This window comes from Seriola aureovittata, chromosome 22 (genome assembly GCF_021018895.1).
Source record: "Seriola aureovittata isolate HTS-2021-v1 ecotype China chromosome 22, ASM2101889v1, whole genome shotgun sequence".
Classification (NCBI taxonomy): Eukaryota; Metazoa; Chordata; class Actinopteri; order Carangiformes; family Carangidae; genus Seriola; species Seriola aureovittata.
Genome location: NC_079385.1, coordinates 16,455,218 through 16,477,852, shown reverse-complemented (window position 1 = coordinate 16,477,852; position 22,635 = coordinate 16,455,218). Strand labels below are relative to the sequence as shown.

Sequence of the window (22,635 nt, the reverse complement as noted above, 5' to 3'; positions counted from 1 at the left end):
AAATTAGGACTAATCTCTACCAAAGAAATAGTCCCTTTGTAAATTGTTCACAGTCCGGTTGGTGGGTTATTTAGAAAACAGGGAGATTTTATTTATTTATTTTTTTTGGAAAAGAACTGTTTTTTTATTGTAATTTATTGATGGTGTGAACAGCACATAAAAATCCAATTAACCTTCACTCTACCTGAGGGGATTCAAGGGTTTTATTTGTCACATACACAAAACAGATGTGTCATTAAAGGCGGTGTGACCTCTCTGAAGACTACTATAAATGTCACAGTTCACAATTTAAGGCAAAATGTACAATAAAATTTTGCTCGATCATTATCGAGTGCAAACATGCAAAAGTAAAGGGTAAAAAAAAATACAGTTAAGTTGCTTTTCTGCCAGGTCTGGAGTCAGTACATGTGTTCTGGGAGTGCTGGCCAATGCAACTGATCCACGCTGGATATTTCCTCTATGAAAAATTAAAAAGGTGAAGCCTTGTCTGTCAGAATGCAATAGCTGCTTATCAGGCAGATCCAGGCCAACGCTAAAGGTCTGAGAGCTCCATGGGTCAATATGCACTTCAAGAGCCGCTCTTTCTTCCCTCCTCCTCTCTCTCTCCCTCCGCCTCCTTCATCGCCTCTCACTGACCTCTCTCCACCTGTCACATTAGTGACAACCCGGGGACGCGTGAAAATCAGGTGGAGAGGATTGCGCCTCCGAGAAGAAGCGCAGCCTGTTCCTCGACGGCGGCCGCTGCTACGTCTCTTTCAGTCCCTCTGACTGCAGTGACATCGAATTAACTCGCCCTCGTTCTCGCAACAAGGTTAGTCACTTCACCACGAGAAATATACATCAAAGCAGTTTACACGCACATGTAATTTCCTCTGCAAACCTAAACACAACTAAAAACAACACACGCTCATATTCGCTTCTTTTTATCTTCACAAAACAGGGCAGACGATAGCTGTCTCCTCATTACCCCACCCCTCTGCACACACACTCTTCATCTTTTTTCCTCCCGACATCCTTCCCCCCCCCCCCCCCCCCCCCCCTCCCCTCCCCCAGCAGACGAGCCAAGTAATAGCATCTCCATTGATCTACCCAGGTATCCTCTGTAAGATGTAGATGCTGCTGTCTGCATGTTAAAAAAGCATTTCCAGACTCCGCTGTGGCCTTTGGGTGTTGCCTGTTTCGGGCTCTGATGCTGCTGACACTGTTTTGGTGTAATCTACTGACCGTGGATGCTGCTACACCTCTGTCTTTAAATTAATAATCAGAGTGGGAATTTGTATTCAGCTATGCGGCTCCACGTGTGCCGCTGCATAATAAGAGAAGCCGAGGTCACAGCGAGAGCTTTCACCTGACTGCGGGTCACCTTCACAGTTCCTGCAGAGCTAAATGCATCATCAAAACCATTCAATTAAGACTTGTAACATTTTAAAAGTGTGTTTATACCGACAATTAAAACACCAGGGGGAAGTTAATGTGCAGGAATTATTCGTGTGATACCACGAAACAATGATCACTTCTGCTGTGATTGTGACACTGAAAATTTGAGGCTGATATCAGTGTTTACGAGATCAGTAAATATATAAAATTGTAGAAATATTTTGATTAGCAACAGTTGAGGATAGCTGTCCTATGTATTGAAATATGACCGCTATTAGTTGTACCCTATTTTAGGATGGACTGGCTTGCATGTAATAAATGTTTCCCATTTAATTTCAAGACTTTAAGCGCTTCAAGAGCTTCAGCCATCGTTGGGTTTACAAGACAAGAGGTTATAACACGTCCTCTGGGCAGCGCTACGTCGTCAAGGCAGACTGGAGGCTACGGTGAGTCGCTACCGGAAAGTGATGAGTCATGCCGGGGCCAGCTGGTTATCGCGCTAACTTCAGAAGAAGAAAAGACGTGATAGAGACAAGAGGTAACATTTGTGTTGCTTTCCACCACTGGAGACAGCTCTTAGTGAGTAAAGGAATGAAGTTTGATGCTGAACTCACAGCGTTTCTCCTAGACTGGTACGTAAACAGCTGCTAATGCTAACATTAGCTATGTAGCGATAGCAAAACCTACAAATAGCTCCTTTAAAGAAAAATAATGCAGCATCTTTTAACTTGTATTTCTAACAGTTCATTGCTTGCATAAAGCCAAACGGGCTTAAATTCCTATTTTTAACTAGTTTTAAAGGATAGCTAGCCCTGTGTTAGCTAGATTTTTATGCTAGTTTCAAGAAAACTTCCATTTTTTCATACCATATTAGCAGCATTTTGGTTTGCTTGTCCAGTTCACAGAGTATTCTGTTGTTTCTAGCAGTTTTTTCAGTGAGATGATATTTTTTAGACCTAAAAATAAAAAGGATTTAATGTTTCTCCCCAAAATTATACCTTATTCCTGGTAAAGTTGAACAGGCTAAAAGTATTTCTTATACTAGCTTGGTTCGGTTTTGTGCCCAATTAAAGTGACACTGAGCTTGACCACCGCCTTAACCTCCTTCGGGATATGTGTGCGTGTACCGTAATTTATCAAGGTTGCTCACCTTGCTGTGGACCTTCTGTTGAGCTTCACTACCCTCCAGTATGTCCTCTCCTCCCTCTCCAGACGCCACTTTCCTCTGGATATGAGCATTCTGTTCCCGTAAGGCCACAATCTGCCGGAAGGAAAAAGAGGTTAGGAGCTGAAACACACACACAATGTCAGAAAACTTGCTTGCACATAGAAACACAGAGAGTTAATGTTGGATGAAGAATAAGATCAGAAGATTAAGATTCAGCGTGTGGCCTTGCAACATTAGCCAAACAAAGCATCAATACATAGCTGCATAAGTGTTTCCTCCTTATGTAATGCTAGTAAATTACAGTCTGTCCCTTTCTAGGAATATCTGGAACATCACTTTAACTAACATTAAGTTGGAAACATGTGAGCGCCGATGCAAATCACTATAATTATCGTGTTCTGCGGACCTCGTGCCTCGTTTCACCACCTTAAACAACTGTCCTAGAGTCATAATCCTGTCAGAGGGGTGACCGACAACAACAATAATTAGGTTCTTGCCTTGACAGACACCATGTGATTATCACTCTCCTCATGACAGGGAAGAGAAAGGCAGATAGTGGACTTGGCTGCTACTTGCCCCTGAGACTTTCCGGTGCCCCGAGTAAAACAAGACTTTCCAGAACCTGAAACTCGTGGGAGTTAAGACAGTAATTTGCAGCACGCAAACTGTTAAAAATGAGCGACAAAAAGTGTCAACCTCTTGAGCCACATTGAGACAATTGAACAACACAATGAAGTGAGAAGTCTCTTGTTAAAGTTTTGGTTTATTGCACCTTTGGGCTCATTTTCATTCCCACAAATTATGATCATGATGGACTTTTAAAACAAAGTCTGTCTCTTACAATACGTCTGGATAACCTTTGGGCTTGCTTAAAGGGGCTTTTCTCTGCTGCCGAACGTGGTTTCTTCAATATCATTGTTACAATGTAAAATAATCAAAGTTGTGTGAAAGTGGAATTTCCCTTAAGAAAAAGTCATCACATAAAAATATTTGCATTCACAGTAAATAAGTTTGCTGAACCCTGCCAGGATGTCTCAACTTATCCCACTCTGACTCCCTGCACTAGCAAAGAAAGAACTCCAAAACAACAACAAAAAAATACTACAGTAGACGTGTTGTGCTGTTGGCATGATGTGATTGGAGCTGCATCATCTTCTACTCTGTGGGTATTCAGAAGCTTTGGAAATACTTTAATCTCTCAATCACCCAGGACTCTCAAATCTGCATGTTGTTTTTTTTTAAATGATTTCAATGAAACTTCCCAGGCACACACTACAGTATTTATACAGTTTGCATCAAAAGGAGTTGTAATACAGTTACTGGAAAACAGTGAAGGAAGCCTGAGGACAATCAATGACACGACGTCGATACAAGAAACAATGCTCTCAGCTGACTTTGACACAATCTGGTTTAAACTCATACGTGACACGACGTTAAAAGTTGATTTTTCTTTAAAGCACGGCCACAATGCAGGAACAGATGATTAATGGACGGGTTTTCTAACATTAAGCTTGGACTTTAACTCCGCAGCCTGAAACTTCGCCAGTAACAGCTTGGCTTCTTCTTCACTGAATCCGGAGAGCGTGTGTTCATTATTTTTAACGAGGGCATAATTATGCCTCCGTATGTTTCTGTACCATTATTCTGAGACCGTCTGTAACTTCTCCAGCTCAGAGATCAAACACCAAGACCTCCCTTGACATAATGGCACAACAAAAATGATGAATGGAGCTACTACAGATGCATCTCCACTTCTGAAATTACAGAAAGGACCAAGTTTGCCAGATGCAAAATGAACACAGCACCTATTATTTCCCTTTTGATGTTGCTGATTTACCTCCCATCAAAACGCAGCCATCTGATGGAGAAGAAGAGGCAGGACAAGAAGCGTGAGATGAGGCGCAGCATCACGATTTTCTTATCTTTCTCTAGCACTTGTGTGGTGAGAGGACTGTCTGAAGTAATGTGATGAAGGAGAGATTGGACAAATGTGAGGGAGGGTGTGTGGGGTTCTTAGAGTATAAAAGATTGATGTTGTCAAGGTGAGAGCTGGGGGCATTCAAGTCTCTCTGGTGCAATGCGCTTGAATTACAATCAATCACATGCTTTTGGAGCAGATATGTGAATGTGAACAAACACACACACACACACACACACACACACACACACATATTGGTGAAAAGGGCATTAATTTTGTGTGTTGAAATTTGCCTTGGGATTTCTTTGGCAAAGATGTGAGAGTTAGCGCACAGGATTAGAACAGGCACAATAAAGAGGAAACGTGTTTCCTCGGACCAAGTCTTCGATCTCACTTACTGTAGACCTGATTGGTCCCAAGGCAAAACTCCTCCTTGTTATTATGCTGATGTCTTACCAAATCCTAAACGACTTGCTTTCTTGCAATAAAATTCTACCAATGGGGTGATATTGACCTTTTTCAAACAGCGAAAGGATTTGTGGTGCTGAGTATCGACACTTTAATGAACCGCCAGAATTGGTTTGATACTATCAAGGATTGAAAAATGTCTCGTCATTTGACACCTAAGGACTAAATAAATAAATCTCGAAACGTTTCAGCCCAAGTTCGAACAGTTTGGCTCATTTCACATGAAAGATTTCTTTGCACAGGCTGGGATTCAGGAGGTGGAAAAGCTGATGTCACATGATGACACCTATCAGGATATACAGTACTCGAGAAAAGATGTGGTGACAGTTGTGGGGCTGTTTGCTCATGTTGACAGGCGACTGTCAATCACACTGAATTTTGAGTGTTGAACACTTGAAGGAGTTTTTTTTTTTCCTGAACGTTGATCTTGATTGTTGCTTCATCGTGAATATTTTATGCTAGAAAGTTTTCGAGGGCTTTAAAGAAAATATTTGTGGATTTCAAACTTAAATATGGTTAAGCCTAAATTTCCTATAGATTTAATGGGGTACAAACTGTCGCACTTTTACACCAAAATGTGTCACAGTCATGATTAATATCCATTGTCTCTTATAAATTAACAAATAAACAGCAAATAATAATTTACACTCTGTATTATGGTTTTTTCCAAATTGCAAATCACCAGCCGTTATCAGCATGTGGCCACTTAAACACCTGTGACTGCATGAGGTCAAAGGACGCCCATTTCATCAGGCATGGCTGTGCTGACTAAACCCCCGCAGGAGGTAGAAGGGACTCATACCAGACCTCCATCCCAAATCAATTACCGGTTTGCTGGCTCACGGCTCTGCCCGTCTCCCTGGAGCCTGTGAAGTGTGGACATTTCTATTCGGGAGAAGCCGGTTTAACTGCCTCTTCCACCGCCTCGTGGTCTGCAGTCTAGACAAGTGTGGCGCTAAGCATTTACCAGTGACGGCCGTGCAGATGTATCGTACGCTGCGCAATGTGAGGATATTCCTCAAAGTGCTATGTCGTCCACTGACGGGGATTTAACAGATCAGTTAAAACGTAGACTTTGTCCAAAAGCAGTAAAAGAAAAATGAAAGATCACTTCGGGAACCAGCCTGTCACATTATTTTTTTAACTGTTCCCTCCTTTTGTTTCACTCTCTCTCTTTTTATCCCGATGCTTCACCTTCCTTCTAGCCCTGGATTCAGGCCACGAGCAGCTCGAGCATCAACTCACTACTCAAACACATCATTACAGGTTGTCTGGTGAACCTCACTCTCCGTGTTTTTGTCTCCACACCTCGTCAGATGTGATTTGACCAACTACACTCCCATTAAAACACACGCACACACACACACACACACACGCAAACACACACACACGCAAACACACGACCTGCCTCTGCTTCCCACCTGCCATCTCTATTTCTGTATTCTGCCTCTCTTTGGCCTTCCTCTTCTCTCCTCTCCTCTCCAGACAGATCTCGCTGTCTGTCCGTCCGTCCACCCACTCCACACACCTCCCGACCTCTCTCCGCCCTCCCTCCCCCCTTGTTCCACTCGTCTCCTTACCCACTTTTATCCTAGGCCTGAGTGTCAGACTGGCATGTCTGACAGGCTGTAAAGTGCCAGCCTGAGGGTTTTTCTCAGCTGGAACAAGACCATCTGCAGTGTGTGAGAGCTGCCCTGGCTCTGCTGCCAGCCTGAGCCTGGAGCTTGAGAGGGAGTCAGGAGCGCCGTGGAAAGAGCGGTCCCTCTCCTGTCAGCGCTGCGCTTCAGCCAGTCATGTGCACTGTGTCTATTTTGTGCGAGGGATGCCTGCAGATGTGCTGGTGGTTTTTTTTCTGGGTGTTTGAGTTGATACATAATTCAGGACATTTGTTAGATTTATATCCACAGGCAGTTGTTCTGTGAGATGGAACATGTTTCTCTACACAACATGTACAGGCTGCTACAGTATGTACTACACTGCCTTTAAATGGTGCTTCTTGTTATTGTTATTTTCTGACATTTTTATATTTTCCTGAATTTCTTTTATGTGAAGCAATTTAAAAAACAGAAGTTGTCTAAAACAATTTATTTCCTCTTCCCTTCCTCTTCTTTTTTTTGTGAATCTGCTGATCTGGCAAACTGCTCCAGCAGTTGTTCCTAAAGGCACAACAAAAACTTGAATAGAATTGAATGGAAATGAATGAAAGCACTTCAAAGCTGTCTCAGTTGCTTTATTTTGAGTTTCTATGGATAATTAAACCCAATAGAAACACCAAATAAAACAGTTTCAGTTAAAAATCGGTGTGTTTCTCCGGCACTGTTTGGTGGACACAAGACGTGTCAGAGGGGCTATAAGCTGAGCTGCTACTAGTGTTTGCTTGCCTTGTTTCTCTCATAACTTATGATCCAGATGTTCAGGAGATTTAAACTGCCAGTTGAATTATCCACAGAGGTCTCTTCCTCTCCAAAACAAATGGTGATTAAATCCAGTAAAAACAATGAATAAAGCAGTTTCAAGTTTAAAATCGGTGTTTCTCCGGCACGGTTTGGCAGACGTCAGGGAGGGAATGGGAGTGGACGTTTGCTCCGCTTGTTTTTCTAATCATTTAAAATCAAGACATCGGATGACTAAAATCCTTCATCTGATTAAAATACATAGTTAAAAATGACCAAAATCTGAAAACTGTATTGTAAAAATGTGGCTTAAAACTTATGTTCTGTGATCATGATATTATCCATCCATGTCCTGATGAACAGAACAGCTGTGGCACCTCTTACCTCCTGATTGGCTGCTGTCAGCTCCTCCTCCAAGGCGGACACCCTCTCGAGTGACACTCGTAGTCTCTCTCTTACCTGAAAACCAAAACAACCAAACACATATCATGAACCTCCCACCTGCTCAAACATGATCTTAACATGTGCAAGTTTCTGCGTGTGCTCTCAGCTGGACTCATACTGTAGTAAAAGGCCCAGGCAGGAAAAATACACCCACTTTTTCTCTACTACTGTTTAAATTCCAGTCTAGGCAGTCGAGGGTTAACACAGCAAACAAAAAGCCCCACTGCTGCAGCAGAAGGAACTGTCCTCTTTTCCTCCCTTAGCTTCACAATAACACTTTGCAGTGGCTTCAAAGCAGCGTTGTGAGGCTTTTATTGCTTTTAAAGCACCAGTTGTTGGGAGGAGATTCCCCTCCTACGCTCCTCTCTTCGTCTGTGAACACTCAGAGCTCACTTGTCCTCTCCCAGGCTTGTTGTGGCTGTGATGGAGCAATTACTTGCACCGCATGGTGACCGGGCACCACGGCCGCTGTGCCCCAATGGGATGCCAGATCTCAAGAGGAGGCTGATCCTGGATTAGAAGATAGGTGGGGTCTGAGTCGGGAGGCCCCCCCCCCTCTCGCCCACAAGACAGCTTTCATTCCCTTGCCATTGGATATGCTTTATAAATGATGGCTTTTAGAGGAGAGGCTGAATGGATTACAGGAGCGGTGGTGATATGACACGGGGGGCTAAGGTCATAAATTAGCTGGCTGTGAGGAGGTAGGAGAAACATGTGGAGGCTGAAACCAACAAATTATAGCAGAAAAACACAGACACAGAGGGTTCCCACACCTTCTTAAACATCACTTTTTCTTTTTTTACCTTTCAAGGACTTTCAAGGCCATTCCCTCAAATTCAAGGAACCAACAGGGAATAGTATGAAACACTGATCAAGGTTAATAACTGTTACATCACTAAGACTATTTATAATGAGAATTAACAGGCCTTACAGAAGTTTACAGAGGACAATTAAAAACAGAGAGAGGGGGGCTTGAATGTGTGAACACTTCTCAGTTGTGTTGTGTTACAGTGACTGTGGTCTCCTCCACACATGCAGACAGTGACATTCAGCCTATTTACTAACATTAAGTTAAAAAATATAAATAAATAAAAAACTTGAATACACAAATTCAAGCACTTTCAATGATCTATTTATGTCTATTTTCACAAACTTTCAAGGGTATCAAGGACCAGTGAGAACCCTGCTCAGATGACACAGCAGCTGAAATGTCTGTATCATTTGGTGTCAATGCATCAATATATTACGATAACAACATTTTATGTTTGAATCTACGTTTGGATTTCTGTCACTTCCTGTTTTATTTTGTAGTGGTTTTCCTTGTGTCTCTTGATGTTTGTGTTTCCCTGTTTGGTTCGGCCGCATTTGGGTCCAACTTACCACAAACCTCGACAAACAACACATGATTGACAGTTAATATACAGTTAATAGAAAGTATGTCACTGTCTGAAAGATTCTACAGGACTACACCTACATGCTAATTAAGTTGGAAGGACTCATAGCACCTAAGACCAAGACAAAGTTAAGAGATTGATTGTTAATACCTTCTGTACACGCTGCTGAGGCATCGACCCCTTTGACAATAAAATGATGCGCTAATGGAGGCGGACTTACCTTCTCATCTAGGGCTTTGTGGTGTTCAAACAAGGATTTGAGGGCTTTGAGGACTTCAACTTCACTGGACACCCCCGAGGGAGACTGAGCCTGCCGCTTGACCACCGTCATGCGAAGCGACCGCTCGTGTCTGGACACCAGGCACTCCAGATGTTCCAGCAGTAGCTGAGGACACACGCATTGGAGAAATCACATGAATATATCACATGCTGGACAAACACAGGCGTAATCTGGAGGAAGAGAGGCTCAGACAAGAGACTCAGCTTTAGATCCACTCAATCATATGATGAGGTCATATTAATCTATTCCGAGAATAATCTGCACTCAAAGGATATTAAAATAATTACAATTAAGGATGAATGCTCCTTAAGGCTTGCTGAAAGAAAAGGAAAGCCTGATGAAGCATGTGCAAAATGCAAAAATAGATACATAAACAAATACAAGCACCCATAGGTGTGTTTTGTGTGTGTGACCCCCACCTTTTATTATCACCACATATTATCACCTTCCATTATTGTGAAATAAGAGAATGTTTTAAAAATAATTTACAATGATAATGTGTATTTACTGTAATACCTCGTCATTGGAAAATATCAACAATGATGGGGGGGGGGGGGGGGGGGGTGACTTCAGGAATACAAGATAACTCCACAACAATGACAATAAGTGACAGTGAACGCCCAGTATGTGAGAATATCAGTTAATTTGCATGATTCACGGTTTCTTGCACTGGTTCCATTGTGAGATCAGTGTGTGGCATCATCTGCTGATCGTTTGCCCACGTTACTCGTTGGTGCTGTGGCGGTTTTCGTGATGACGCAGATCTCAACACTTAAATCCCTCTGAGAAAGTTGTTCAAGGACGTAGTATTATAACCCCTAAAATAAAGATCTTGTTAAAGGGTAAAGTTCCAGCTCACTGACTTCATCGCTGACCCAACTCCGCCTCCCTCGTCTAAACATCCTCCGCTGAGGCTGCAGCTGGATTAAATGTATTCTGTGGTCAACCACTGGCTAGGAAATAAAGTTACGACTGCTGTGTCTGCCGTCTCTCTACACAAGTCCTTACTGAGCATTATTGCACACTGGAAACCATTTAATGTAAGAACACAGCAGCAGACAAAGATGGAGATGAGAGCAACAGGAGATTCAGTGTCAACTAAATATCCAGTATGTTCTCTTATATTATTCATCTTGACAGCTAAAGCATCACTAGCATCATTTGCAGGCAAGCTACAAGAAATACATACTTGGAGTTGCTAATTTGCTTTTCTCAAATTAACCATGAAATTAATGATTTTAAAGCCTGTCACACACCTTCTCTGTTGTTGACCACGCCAAGGACGAGCACTGTGTCAGAAAAAGGATGCTAGAATGGTTTGGGATCTTGCAGAACATGTTGGGGATCTATTTGCAGGATATCTGCAGGTTGGAGCATCATCACCATCATCGTCATCATGGGTTAACATTCATCAAGTAAACCACACTCCTCCATTTACTATCCCAAAAACATCCATGATGCAAAATCTAATCAATAGCATGAGGACTGAGCATCTGGCTTGCATCTGTTGCTATGGGAAACGGCACAGACTTTAAAGAGAAATAAGGACACAATCCATAATAGTTTTATCCTTTTTTTTTTCCCCAGACTTCATGCGTTTAATTTTCCCGGCAGGATGTCGCAGACAGATTTTCACTAGAAGACATTTTAGCAGACAGAAGTGATCAAACTCTCTGCAGGAGGGTGGCGGTAACAGTTGCTGATCCTGCAGGAGCGTGTTTGGCTCCTGGGTTGAGAAAAAAAAAAAAAAAAAGAGACCCCATGCAGACCTCTGCTACAGCTCCCAGCAGTCATCATGTCCACATTCACATTCTCTTGCTCTCCTTTTCTTTCCCTGTCTTATCACCTCTCTGCACCATTTGAGTCGATTTGGTTGTGATGCTTCATCCCAAACAACCAATAAAGTTGACCTGTCTCTCCACTGTCATCACGTTACCCTGTCCTCAGTCGACCGACTGCCTGCACACGCCTTCAAAGATTTAATTATGTACAGTAAAAAAAAAAAAAAAAAAAACCTTCCACTGGCAAAAACTAAGCTTAATTAAAGTTTGCCTGGTAATTGCCCATCGGAGGATTTGAGGTGATAATAAAGTGAGAGAGTGAAAATGACTTTTTGACGGTTCCCCGTTTCTTGCGCCTCCTCTCTCTCTTTTAAGTCACTGTTGTGCTAAAATCTTCTCCCTCCACCCAGAGACTGATAGTGCGAGACAGTAAATACACACTTCATCAGCACTGGGCTCGGAGAACAGAGCCTTATCTGTCAACAGCAGAGTGTGCTTACTGCTTCAAAAGAAGGAAATATTTTTCATTGAAGATACAGGACTTCAGCCCCACAAAATTGAGCTGATCCGCTAATGTCTTTAGTTGTTTTATTTATTTTTTTGTTGCTTTTTTTTTTTTTTTTGCAAAAATACTTTGAACCGGACACTGCAGGGCTTCAGTGCCATTTGGACTCAGTTTTTACTGTTGAGCAGCCATCCATGTGAAGTAGGTGGAAAAATGCTCAGGCAGAATGTGGGGAGCTAATGAGGTATGTCTGGGCATTGGGAACAGACAGTGTGCATGGTTGCTTCAGTGCTTCCACAGCCCTTAAAACCGTACCCACCAGATAGCTTAAGCTTCCTCGAGATGCTTTCTATCGCAGTCTGCAGCACGCTTTTTTTTTTTCTTTTCTCTTTTTTGCAGCTGACATGTAAATTTGTGGGCAAGTTGTGAGACTTGTGGAATGCTTCTGGAGGTAATTATCACAACAACAGTTGCAATCGTCTTTCAATGCCCAGAGCCTTGAAGAATCACCATGTTTAACGCAAACAATACCAAATTAACCATTTTAGATGAGATTAATTGGTGGCAGGGTAAAACATAAATGTCTCACGATGTGTATGTGTGTGTGTGTGTGTGTGTGTGTGTGTGTGTGTGTGTGTGTGTGTGTGTGTGTGTGTGTGTGTGTGTGGAAGCTGCCCTCACCCTGGTGTTGTTCCTCTCGGCTTTGAGCTCTGAGATCTCCTCCTCCTTCTCCAGCAGCTGCTCTCTGCAGGCGTTCAGCTCCTTGGTCAACGCAGCAAACTCCTGCACAACAACAACAATGAGGAAAAAGGGATAGAGACGGGTCATCATCACGTTCAGCATCACACAATACTCTGCAACAGCCGTCCACTGCTTAAGGTAAGGTGATGCAATGCAACATGAAGCGGCAGCAGGGCTTGTTGGATGTTTGCTGGCTGTGAGCAACGGACAATGAAAATAAAACAAAGCACAAACTGAAATCACGAAGAGCAACTTCTCCTACCATTTACTGATGCCACTGGTAGCACATGAAGACTCAACCTCAACTGTCCACCAAGCAGTTTGTAAGGGCAGGAAATCTGATAACTATATATGTGGTGATATCAAATTTATTACATAAACAAACATTAAAAGCCCTTAGATTTGGGATTTATTATTATTATCATACAATTTCTTGCTATGTATTGTCTGCCACTTATGCCAATATCAACACATTAGCCAATACATCAGACCAGCTGTTTACCGCACTAGCTCCAGTTAATACCCCTTGCCTTATTCTTGTTAACACCATAAATGTAGACATGATGTATGTGCAGTATTTACACCATTTGCTGCATATAAAAATATCTCCCATGTACATATTTTCAACTTCTAAATCAATACTTCAATGAAACATGACACATTATCTCTTCTATACCCAAATATAAGTTAGGTGAAATAGCAAAGCTGCTAAAGAACAAACAAAAAGAGAGAACCGTTAAGGGAAGCAGTGGGTTAAAACGATACAATAGTTTTAAGTTGGCATTAAAATCTATTTAAGCTTAACTACGTTCTTCTACCACAGTCTACAAACTGTCAAACTGACAGAGGAAAGAAGCAGGATATCCCTACAAACAAACAATAAACCAAAAGCTATGTGTTTATTTTGAATTGCTATGGGAAAAAATAAATAAATAAAAAAGGTTACAATCACTAGCAATGACCCTGAAAATATTGCAATCTGTTAGTGACAGACACAGATGAAATAGGTGGTTTTTTCGTCTGGGAAACACTACAACTCTGCAACTGCTCTACAGCAGATGCTGTTATTGAGTTAAATGTCTGCAATAAAGGTATTCTATGAAAAAGTGGTCAGCCATGCCATTACACCTGGGAACAAAGGCTCAATCCATCGCACAATAAGGGGGTAAAGGACTGAGTGGTATAATGGTAATCTGTGGATGAAAGAGGATCTGCTCTATACAGCGGTGCCGGCACACAGCCAGGTGCAGTGGATTTACACCTACAGCACTAAAGCGACAGCACAAGGGAGGACAGAGAGGACCAGGGGTTTGTGTCGTCTGTGTGGTAGTAGTACTCCAAACTGAGCACTATGAACAACAGCTGAGTACGACAGACTGCGTGGCTGCTGTGTGTGACGGAGCAGCAGGTGTCGAGGCAGGTTGCACTTTTAGTCGTACAAATATTTTGCAGAGACGGCAATAAGCTCACAAGCTGAGTTAAGGTGCCCTTTGTAGGAGGAAAATGAGGAAGAGGAAGTGAAGAAGAAAAAGGAGAGATGAAGAAACGTAAGCTGCCCTTTCAAAATATGGGCTCCACCAAATGGCATATGATTCAAGGGATTCAATTAAGTTTTTGAACTAACATTCAAAATAACTAACAATGATGCACAATAGAGGTCAGATAGAGCACATATACTACAAATGTATGGTGGCCCAGATGGGTCAACAAAATGCAGAGGCCACAACACAAATGCAAAAGCCACAACACGAATACAAAAGCCACAACATGAATGCAAAAGCCACAACACGAATATAAAAGCCACAACACGAACGCAAAAGCCACAACACAAATACAAATACAACAGCCACAACACAAATATAAAAGCCACAACATGAATGCAAAAGCCACAACACGAATATAAAAGCCACAACACAAATACAAATACAAAAGCCACAAAGTGAATACAAAATCCACGAGAGTAATGCAAAAGCCACAACACAAGTACAAAAGCCACAACACAAATACAAAAGCCACAACATGAATTGAGCCACAATGGAAGTTGTGCAGTGTCATTTTTGCATTTGTGTAGTGGCTTCTGCATTGTGTTGACCTGTCTGGGCCACCATACTGGGATGTTGAACCGAGAACAAAGGGGCCTGTCGGAGAGTAAAACAGGAAGCAAAAGGAAGGCAAACTTTTGGCTAACATGAGAACTAAGTCTGAAAACAGCGTGCCACTGCAGCGCCCTCCTCTCCGTCTGTCTCAGTCCATTTTTCTGCAGATGGATCCTAACAAAAGATTTAAATACGCCTGAACTACATTTATACAGCAATTACAGCCCCGGATCGCCCCTGCTGCTCCTCTCCCACACTCAATCCACGGAAAAAAACAACAACAGTCTAACCAGCAGCACTGTTGTTTCTCTAAACACATTTTCTAATTCACAAACTCACTCTGAGCTATACGTTGATGGAGGAGAGGCAGCCTGTCAAACCTCCTCTGTCCCCGTCGTCCTGCTCTGAACCAAGTCAGATCAGACGTTTATTTGGAGCGGGGTCACGTCAGGGAGGTACAAAAAAAACACACAACTGTCTCAGTCAGTGTGACTCCTGACTGATGGGAGGGGGTTGTGTTGCGTTTCTAATTTAGAACTGGTTGATGTGACACGGTGTTTGATTTCAGAATAAAAGACAGGGAGGAAATGTGTGTGTGTTTACTGCAGGAGTTCATACAACACATATAAGACACTGCTTCTCAACAGCACTGTGTTCAGTTTATTGATTTTGATTGATTTTTGTAATTACTCAAGTAGCTGAATGTCACAACAGTTAATCATCATTTAATTTGTTAAAGCAAAAAGAAAAAGAAAAGTCAAACATCTGCTTGTTTTGTCTTTCCTGTGTTTATACATTGTATAGTAACCAAACTTAAATCAAAATATTTTTTTCTTTAATGAAAAACTTATGACAAATCACTAGTAGCATCCCTATCATTATTACTTAATTTATACAGTACTGTAACAACATTACGATGTGCTTAAGATAAAAATAATAAATCAATTTCCAGAAGCTGTCAGATAAATCTAACAAGTCTATTGTCATTCAGAGTCTGTGCTCCATCTGCCCTTCAGGAGACAAGGACAATAACTCGGGGTTGCAGACAAACTCCAGGGAGTGTGGCAATATTGTGTCTCGTAGCTACAGCGGCGCAACAAATCCTTATAGACCTTATAGAGCGACAAATCCTCAGCACAAAGACGCCATGAAAATCCTCAAATCACTTCTGACTATTGCTCTGTACTGGGAGCGAAGCCTTTTTCGAAAAAGTCAAGTGGATTTAGCTCTGTGATAAGAAGAAAAAAGGTCTTAGATTTTAGGTCTGTGGTCACAACATGCGGCAGGGGAACATTGGCCTCTCGGTCCAGGCGGGGTGAGTGGTGTGGAGGCACAGAGCTGTCTCAGGTCTACGCTGGACCTGAACTGTGATGAGCTAATCAATCCGCAGTGTTCAGGATCAGAGCGTCTGGGATGTTGCAGCATCTTAAAAATTGCTGCAGGCGGCTGTAGCAACTCTGCACCTGGGAGTGAGGTGAGGTGTGAATGCAGTTTCAGAGATACAGTGTGGAAAGCCCAGTCATGTCGGTCTAAAGGCTTCTGGCCTGTTACTTTGAGATCATAATGAAATCATTACGTCTGTGTCCTCATGACCATGACTTAATTATCTCGTAATGAATTAATATTTTGTGGTTCTCCTCCTTTATTAGATCCACATGTACAATCTGATTCGATCTAATACAACAGCCAGGCAACCACAGTCATCTTTCTGCAAGCTGATGAAACAAAAAACTTGATAACATTACTCTGAGATTAATTCTATGTATAAGTACCTCACGCAACCCCAAGTCAAATCACCTGAACTGTCACTTTAAGTAGGAAAGATTTGTTTGAATGAAAACACTTCCACTGATTTCTAATCAAAGATAACATGATGTCTGTATGAAGTGAGAGCACAACTTTCATGATGATTATAATGTATAAAAACTAGGGCGGAAGGAACTTCAACCTGCTATTATCCTGCTTATATCTACACAAACTCTAAACTCTAATTCACACCCATTTACATAAGTCAAGAAGCGCAGCGTCAAACGGTCAGGACAAATGACTCCGTTATATGTGAGGGCCTGCTGAGGTAATGACTAGATTATCTACAGAGGAGGATCAGGTCAGCTGTTAGGGCCCAGCTGTTACCATAGCAACAGGAGATGGGGGGGGGGTGTGTTGGTGTTATCTCTATAGACATCCACAGTACAACAGGAGAAAGACTGTTTGTGAGACTATAGCTTCAATTTATTTAAATGATTTCCACCGAAGGATAATGTGAACAGATTACTAAATTTATATTCTTATTACACTGCTATGTTCACAATATAATTATATCTTGTATCCTCTTACAATTTTGCTTGTTAAATGATCTCGGAAATGATCTGTAAATGAAGCTCTCCTGTCGTTACATAACGGAACGCACAACGTCTTCGCTTCACTGCGTTTTCCAAACTTGTAAATGTGTGTAAAGTAAAAAAAAAAAAAAAAAAGCTTAAAGCTGATAAATCTCCCTCCCAGTGTTATGGAGATAATCACAGTCACCTCCTCTAAAGAAAAAAGCCCTTTTGCAAATTGCAGCATTTGCTTTAATGCTTGTGAGACCCAACAATCCCCTGCTCGCTATGTCCCCCGCCCCGACAGCGCTGGTAAGCTTAAACTTCCTCTGCAGCAGCCGACGGTACACACTCTCTTTCTCTCTCTCTTCTCTCTTTCTCTCTTTCTCTCTCTCTCTCTGGAGCTGTTCTTTAAAGCAGCCGTCTCGGGGGCGATTGTTTCTCTTAGAGCGGAGTTAAAGAAAAGGCTATGACCCCAGGGGCGAGCAGCCTGCCTCCTCCTAAAGGCCACGCTGTCAGGACCTTGAGAGATTATGGGCTCCACTGAAACAACATTTCACGTACTGTGGCGGCTTCCAGAACATCTTCTAAATTTCTGCTCCGAACTATATTAGAATTATTAGACTGTGTGATTTATAACCAAAGTGGATGCTGGTATTTGTGGAGTGTTAGCTCACTTTATAACCGCTGTCCTCACACTAAACACAGCATGCTGACACCCATTTTAATTAACTTCTCCTTGTTCTGTCGGCTAGTCTGAGCCAAGTGTGGTACACACAAATACACACATGCACACACAGGCTAGCAATCATAAGGACATGCACAGACAGGCACCAAACAAGACAAGATAAATCTTTAAGAAGTAAGAAGCTAATGGATTCTAACAAACTATTGCTAATAAATATTCATAGAAAAAAAAAAAAGACAGCAATTTCTATATTAAAGGTCCATATTTTACACTTTTCTGGTGTTTTATTTTGAAGTTTTGAAAACCATAAGAAGATATATTTGTGGTTTTAAGAACCAAAAACCATCTCAATGTCATTTTACATCTCCTCTCTCAGGCTTCCCTCTCTCTCTAACAACAACAGGTCTCTGGGTCAGAAGAGAGGCCTGTCTCTGAGCCTCTCTTCTGATTGACAGTTTTCTGAGTGATAGTTCACAGTATTAATATAGAACCTTTATAATAAAAAAACAGACATGGAAATCTCACTTTACACAATATGAGCCCTTTAAACAACTAAGTCGACAATTTAGGGAAATATTTTTACTTTCTTTCCAAAGTTAGATGAGCTAATCAATGCCATTCTAATATTTATGTGTTAAGTATTAGCTTAGCCTGGCCTGAAACAGCTAGCTGTCTACCTAACAAAAACAATATGGAGGTGTAACATATGCTCACCCAGAGTTGTTTGCAGTATACCCTAGCCATACTGAATAATGCACAACACTTAAAATCCAGCAAATGTGAGTTAGTTTCCATTCAGTGATATTTATTTTTCTCTGTCTCTAAAGAAAAAACACAACCTGGTGAATTTCTATTCCCAGGAAACCCTGCAACCCGGCGCTGCTCTCATAAATAACCTGAAAATGGCCGAACGCACTGCGGTGGAAACGTGATTGAGAGAGACAGCAGGAGCAAGTCGAGGAGTCCTGGCGTAGAAATAAAAATAAATAATAAAAAAAAAGGTGAAGCTGCACATGCTGCGCCTTGCGTGACAGAGCATCTTTAATGCATCAGTTAAGTGGACCTTCACCTCTGCCGTGGATTTTACAAGTCAGGTGTACAGAGAGTGGTGTAGCCTTCAGTGTGTATACACACACACACACACACACACACACCACACACACACACACACACACACACAGTAGACTGCCGGGGCCCTGGGGACACCGGAGAACTCCCTCAGGGGAAAGTGATGAGAGTGATGCTGACGTTCCTCGATGTTGCCAACTGCTGCCCAGCTGTGAGCAGCGCCGGAGTTTCCTAACAAAGTCGGAGCAGCAGTTTATGGTAATTAGGAGGTTTTGATTGCGGAGTCGACCGTTAAATGAATAAAACAAGCACCTATATGTGTAGTGTAAAGCTACAGTACGTCGGGCCGCGGTTCAAGACGTTATTGAAGGCGCAGTCGTTTCATCGGCGGACAGTTCTGATGAAGTGTTACTGCTTTGTTTTATGGTCCGTTCAAACAGCTGGGAAGGATAAAATTCCACTTGGATGAGCTGAGGTTTTGCTCCAAGCCTCTCTCTAGCACCATTTTACCCATGACCTGCTGGACCACTACCCCCCCCCCACCACCACTACCACCACCTCCTCCTCCCTCCTTCTTTCCCCCACTTCTCATTACCTGGGCAAACTGCCTAGCACTGCAATATGTCAAGTAGTGTGTGAGTGTGTGTGTGAGTGTGGAGTCTGCCTGGAAGGTGAACTCTAAATGAAATGGTGGACAAAGGCTTCCTCCCTGAGTGGGCCAACTGTCAGCCAAAATTACAGCAGCAGCAGCAGGAGGAGGATTTTTTGGGGTTTTTTTTTTGTTAAATGGAGCTGTGCTCCTGCAGGAGAGTCAACGCTTCCTGGCTAAAAACAAACCCGGCAGTTGTGCATCGCTATCAGCAGAGAGGCAGAGAAGTGGTGGTGTGATGATTGACAGGATGCTGACTCACTGAGTTAAACATAGAGAGCAGATTGAAAAGGAAAAACAAAAATCCCCCAAAAAAACTGCCACCCATGTGATGATGCAACTTCCATCTCCTGCAGCCAAACCCCAGGAATCTGAACAGGAAGTGTTTATCTGAAACCAACAACAACAAATTCTCAAAAGCCTAAAATTAGATCGAAAAAGGAGCAAAAAAGAGTTTAGAGTGCAACTCTTAGAGTCTGTTCCAAAGAATAAATTAGACTAATTCTGACAACTTTCGCAGCGAGACGCTCTCAAACCGCAGAAGGAGCTCTTTGTGAACGCATCGTGACTCTAATTTGGTTGCACCAATAAAAAAAAAAAGAAAAAAAGGGAAAGTACCAGATAATGAGCAATGAGCACAAACATAGGTCTTATTGTGATATCCGTGCTTTCTCAATCATTACAAAGAGCTGAGTCTCAGAAAGCTCCACTGTAGATCTTTAATATTTGATTAACAGTGTTATATTTACAGTGGGAGAGCAAAGGGAGGACAGGACAGAGGGAGCTGATGAATAAATGATGAGGCGAGCCGGCTGCTGTCAATATGAACGCTGCGTTTCCCGCAGTCAACAAATGTCTGCACATGCTGGAGAGTGGCGCTGGACTAAAGCTGATTAATATCACATTCAAACATTCAGCTCAGATAAATAAAATAAAAAACACACACAGCTGTGCAACAAGGCTTGCAGGGTTGGGGCAAATCAGGCAATATAAATATCAACGTCTTATTACTTACATTTCTTTTCTTTTTTTACATGTATCTCTTACTTCTCTACCCCCTGCACTTTTACTGAAAATCTCATTTCTCTTTTATTTTGTTGAGTTGCTTAAACCTCCCTCTGATCGACACATACCATATCTGCTTCTATTGTATTTTACTATCTACACACCTTTTATTTCACAGTGCATGTACTGTATAGATCTTACATTCTGTGCACATATATCAACTATCAATCAACTAACAATTTTACAAGGTATAGTTATTTTTATAAAGTTAAGGGATCTCTATTAAATCAATGGCACAACAGCAGCAGTTCACCCAGGACCAGTGCCAGCTGGATTCTTGGCCTACATTGTGCTGATAAAGAAGGATCTGACACAGACACTCTAGATCGGACACTGAGGAGCCACAGAGACCTTGAGGAAAAGCCGCCGCACACGACTTTCAGCTCAGCCAGCAGGCTCATTTCCTCCAGCTTTAAATATTCAAGAAGGTTATCCGTGCTGAGGGAGCCCTCCTCCTCCTTCTTCTTCTTCTTCTTCTTCTTCTCCTTCTCCTTCACGGCGATATGCCGGTGAGTTGAAGGTAGACGACAAGTGTTACAACAGCACCCGGGCGCGCTTTTATCAATGAGTGCTCCGCAGGAAACCGCATGGCTTCGCCTTTCATCTGTCAAAACAACACAACGGCCACCCGCCGACTCCACTCACAATCGAACTGCTGCTGTCACACAGTCCAACTGTACCCGCAGAACCTACGCCAGAACCTTAAAGGCATGAATATTCCAGTGTTCGTCAGCTATCTCGTCCTTTGATTCCTTGAAGAGAAAGTGGCAGCTTGTAAAGCCATCACGGCTTCAAAGAGCTGCTCAAACAGAAGAGCATGAAGAAGGAGACTGATTCAGTGCAGATGCAGAGAAGCTATAGGGGCCTGTGGTAAAAAACATCACGCTAGATCGTATTTTTATTACTTTCCCAACACAAGCAACACCTGAGTGGCAATATGCCCGTCTGATTTTACATCTCTTTGTACATGTCCTCTAAAAAATCCACATTAAATGTAATGGCACTTGCCAGAGGACGATCGTTTATGCGTAATGAACCTTGCGGAAATTAATCATTCACAATTAACCATTAACTTAAAATGTGCCAGCCATGAGTAAAAAGGGAAACCACTAAATTCTCTTGGTTGAATAAAGAATTGATTATATTCAGCTTCATTGGAGCTGGACAGTCAAACAGTTTAATAAATGAGCTCCAGAGACAAAAAGGGCGAGACGAACACAGAAAACAATGACTGGTGGCCCTGAATGCACTTTTGTCTGTTGCGCTGTTGTGTCGGGTCAGCGGTGGACTGGTCGCTGCGCTGATGCCTTCAATGGGACCAGAGGAAATCATCAGCAAAAATGAAACACGGCTACTTGTAGATGGGAGAGGATTATTTCAGGTGAAGCACAGCAGACATGTTCAACAGATTAAAAAACAAAAAAGGAAAATGAAAGGTCAGTGAGGATGTTTGTGTGAATAGGCGTGTGTCTGTGAGAGAGGGAGGGCGTGATGGCGTGGAGGGTAGGAGGGGTGTGATTTACAATAACCTTTAGCTGGCGAGGTAAGAGGGGTCGTCTCTGTGCTGAAAAGGCCCCTTGAGGCCAAGTCATAAATCTGAGAGTGGAAATTACAGCCTGACAATTTACTGCCCTTCGAGCGCCTAATAACTAATTTTGATCCCTTTGAACTCCCGTACGAGGACCCGCCACACCTCCACGCCTCCCATCACAACATTAGCCACAGCCTTCAACTTCCAACCTCAGAAAGAAGACTCTCTTACAAACGCTTGGCGGTGGATGAATTATGAAAACGATGTCTTATATTTGCCTCAAAGTTTCTGTATTTACAAGTGTCAACGCAGCTTTAGAGGGGGAGAGTGCAAGGAATCATTTTTAGACAATATCCGGTGACTGACGTAGTAAGTAACCAGTACATATCTAATGTATGAGCTTTAAGGAAATACACATATTTCCTGTCCAGCTATTCCTTTAAGGTTTTTCCTACACTGCCGACCTTGAAGATCATAAATGTTCACAGTCAAGACTAGGTGAAAAATATCGATCTATTTTGACCACGGTTATTTAAGTTTGGTCATTTTCTGCCCTGAAAACTGTTGTTCATCTCTGCCAACCAATTTGTTTCTGCGTCTAAAGCGACTCAAGAGTCAGAAAGAAAAGGATTTATATCAGACTTGTCATATCTCTGTCTTTTGTCTGGGAGTAAATGCGCGCTGTCCCAGAGGTGAGGGAAGACCCGGGGAAGCAGAACATCCCTGTGCTGCCTGACAGGAACAATAA

The 22,635-nt window shown here is 42.4% G+C and overlaps 1 protein-coding gene across 8 annotated transcripts in view; it reads right to left on the bottom strand.

Moving 5' to 3' along the window:
- The window catches only part of ppfia2 (PTPRF interacting protein alpha 2), a 152,716-nt gene that overhangs the window by 32,464 nt on the left and 97,617 nt on the right, over positions 1-22,635 (bottom strand). For all 8 annotated transcript variants that reach the window (XR_008826424.1, XM_056367275.1, XM_056367277.1 and 5 more), the window contains 4 exons: positions 12,410-12,511; positions 9,383-9,547; positions 7,709-7,783; positions 2,528-2,638 (listed from right to left, as the gene is read on the bottom strand). Coding sequence is in view for 7 of the 8 variants with exons in the window: in XM_056367275.1 (XP_056223250.1) it covers positions 2,528-2,638; positions 7,709-7,783; positions 9,383-9,547; positions 12,410-12,511 (453 nt within the window). In the remaining variant the exon portion in view is untranslated. The remainder of the gene's footprint in view (positions 1-2,527; positions 2,639-7,708; positions 7,784-9,382; positions 9,548-12,409; positions 12,512-22,635) is intronic.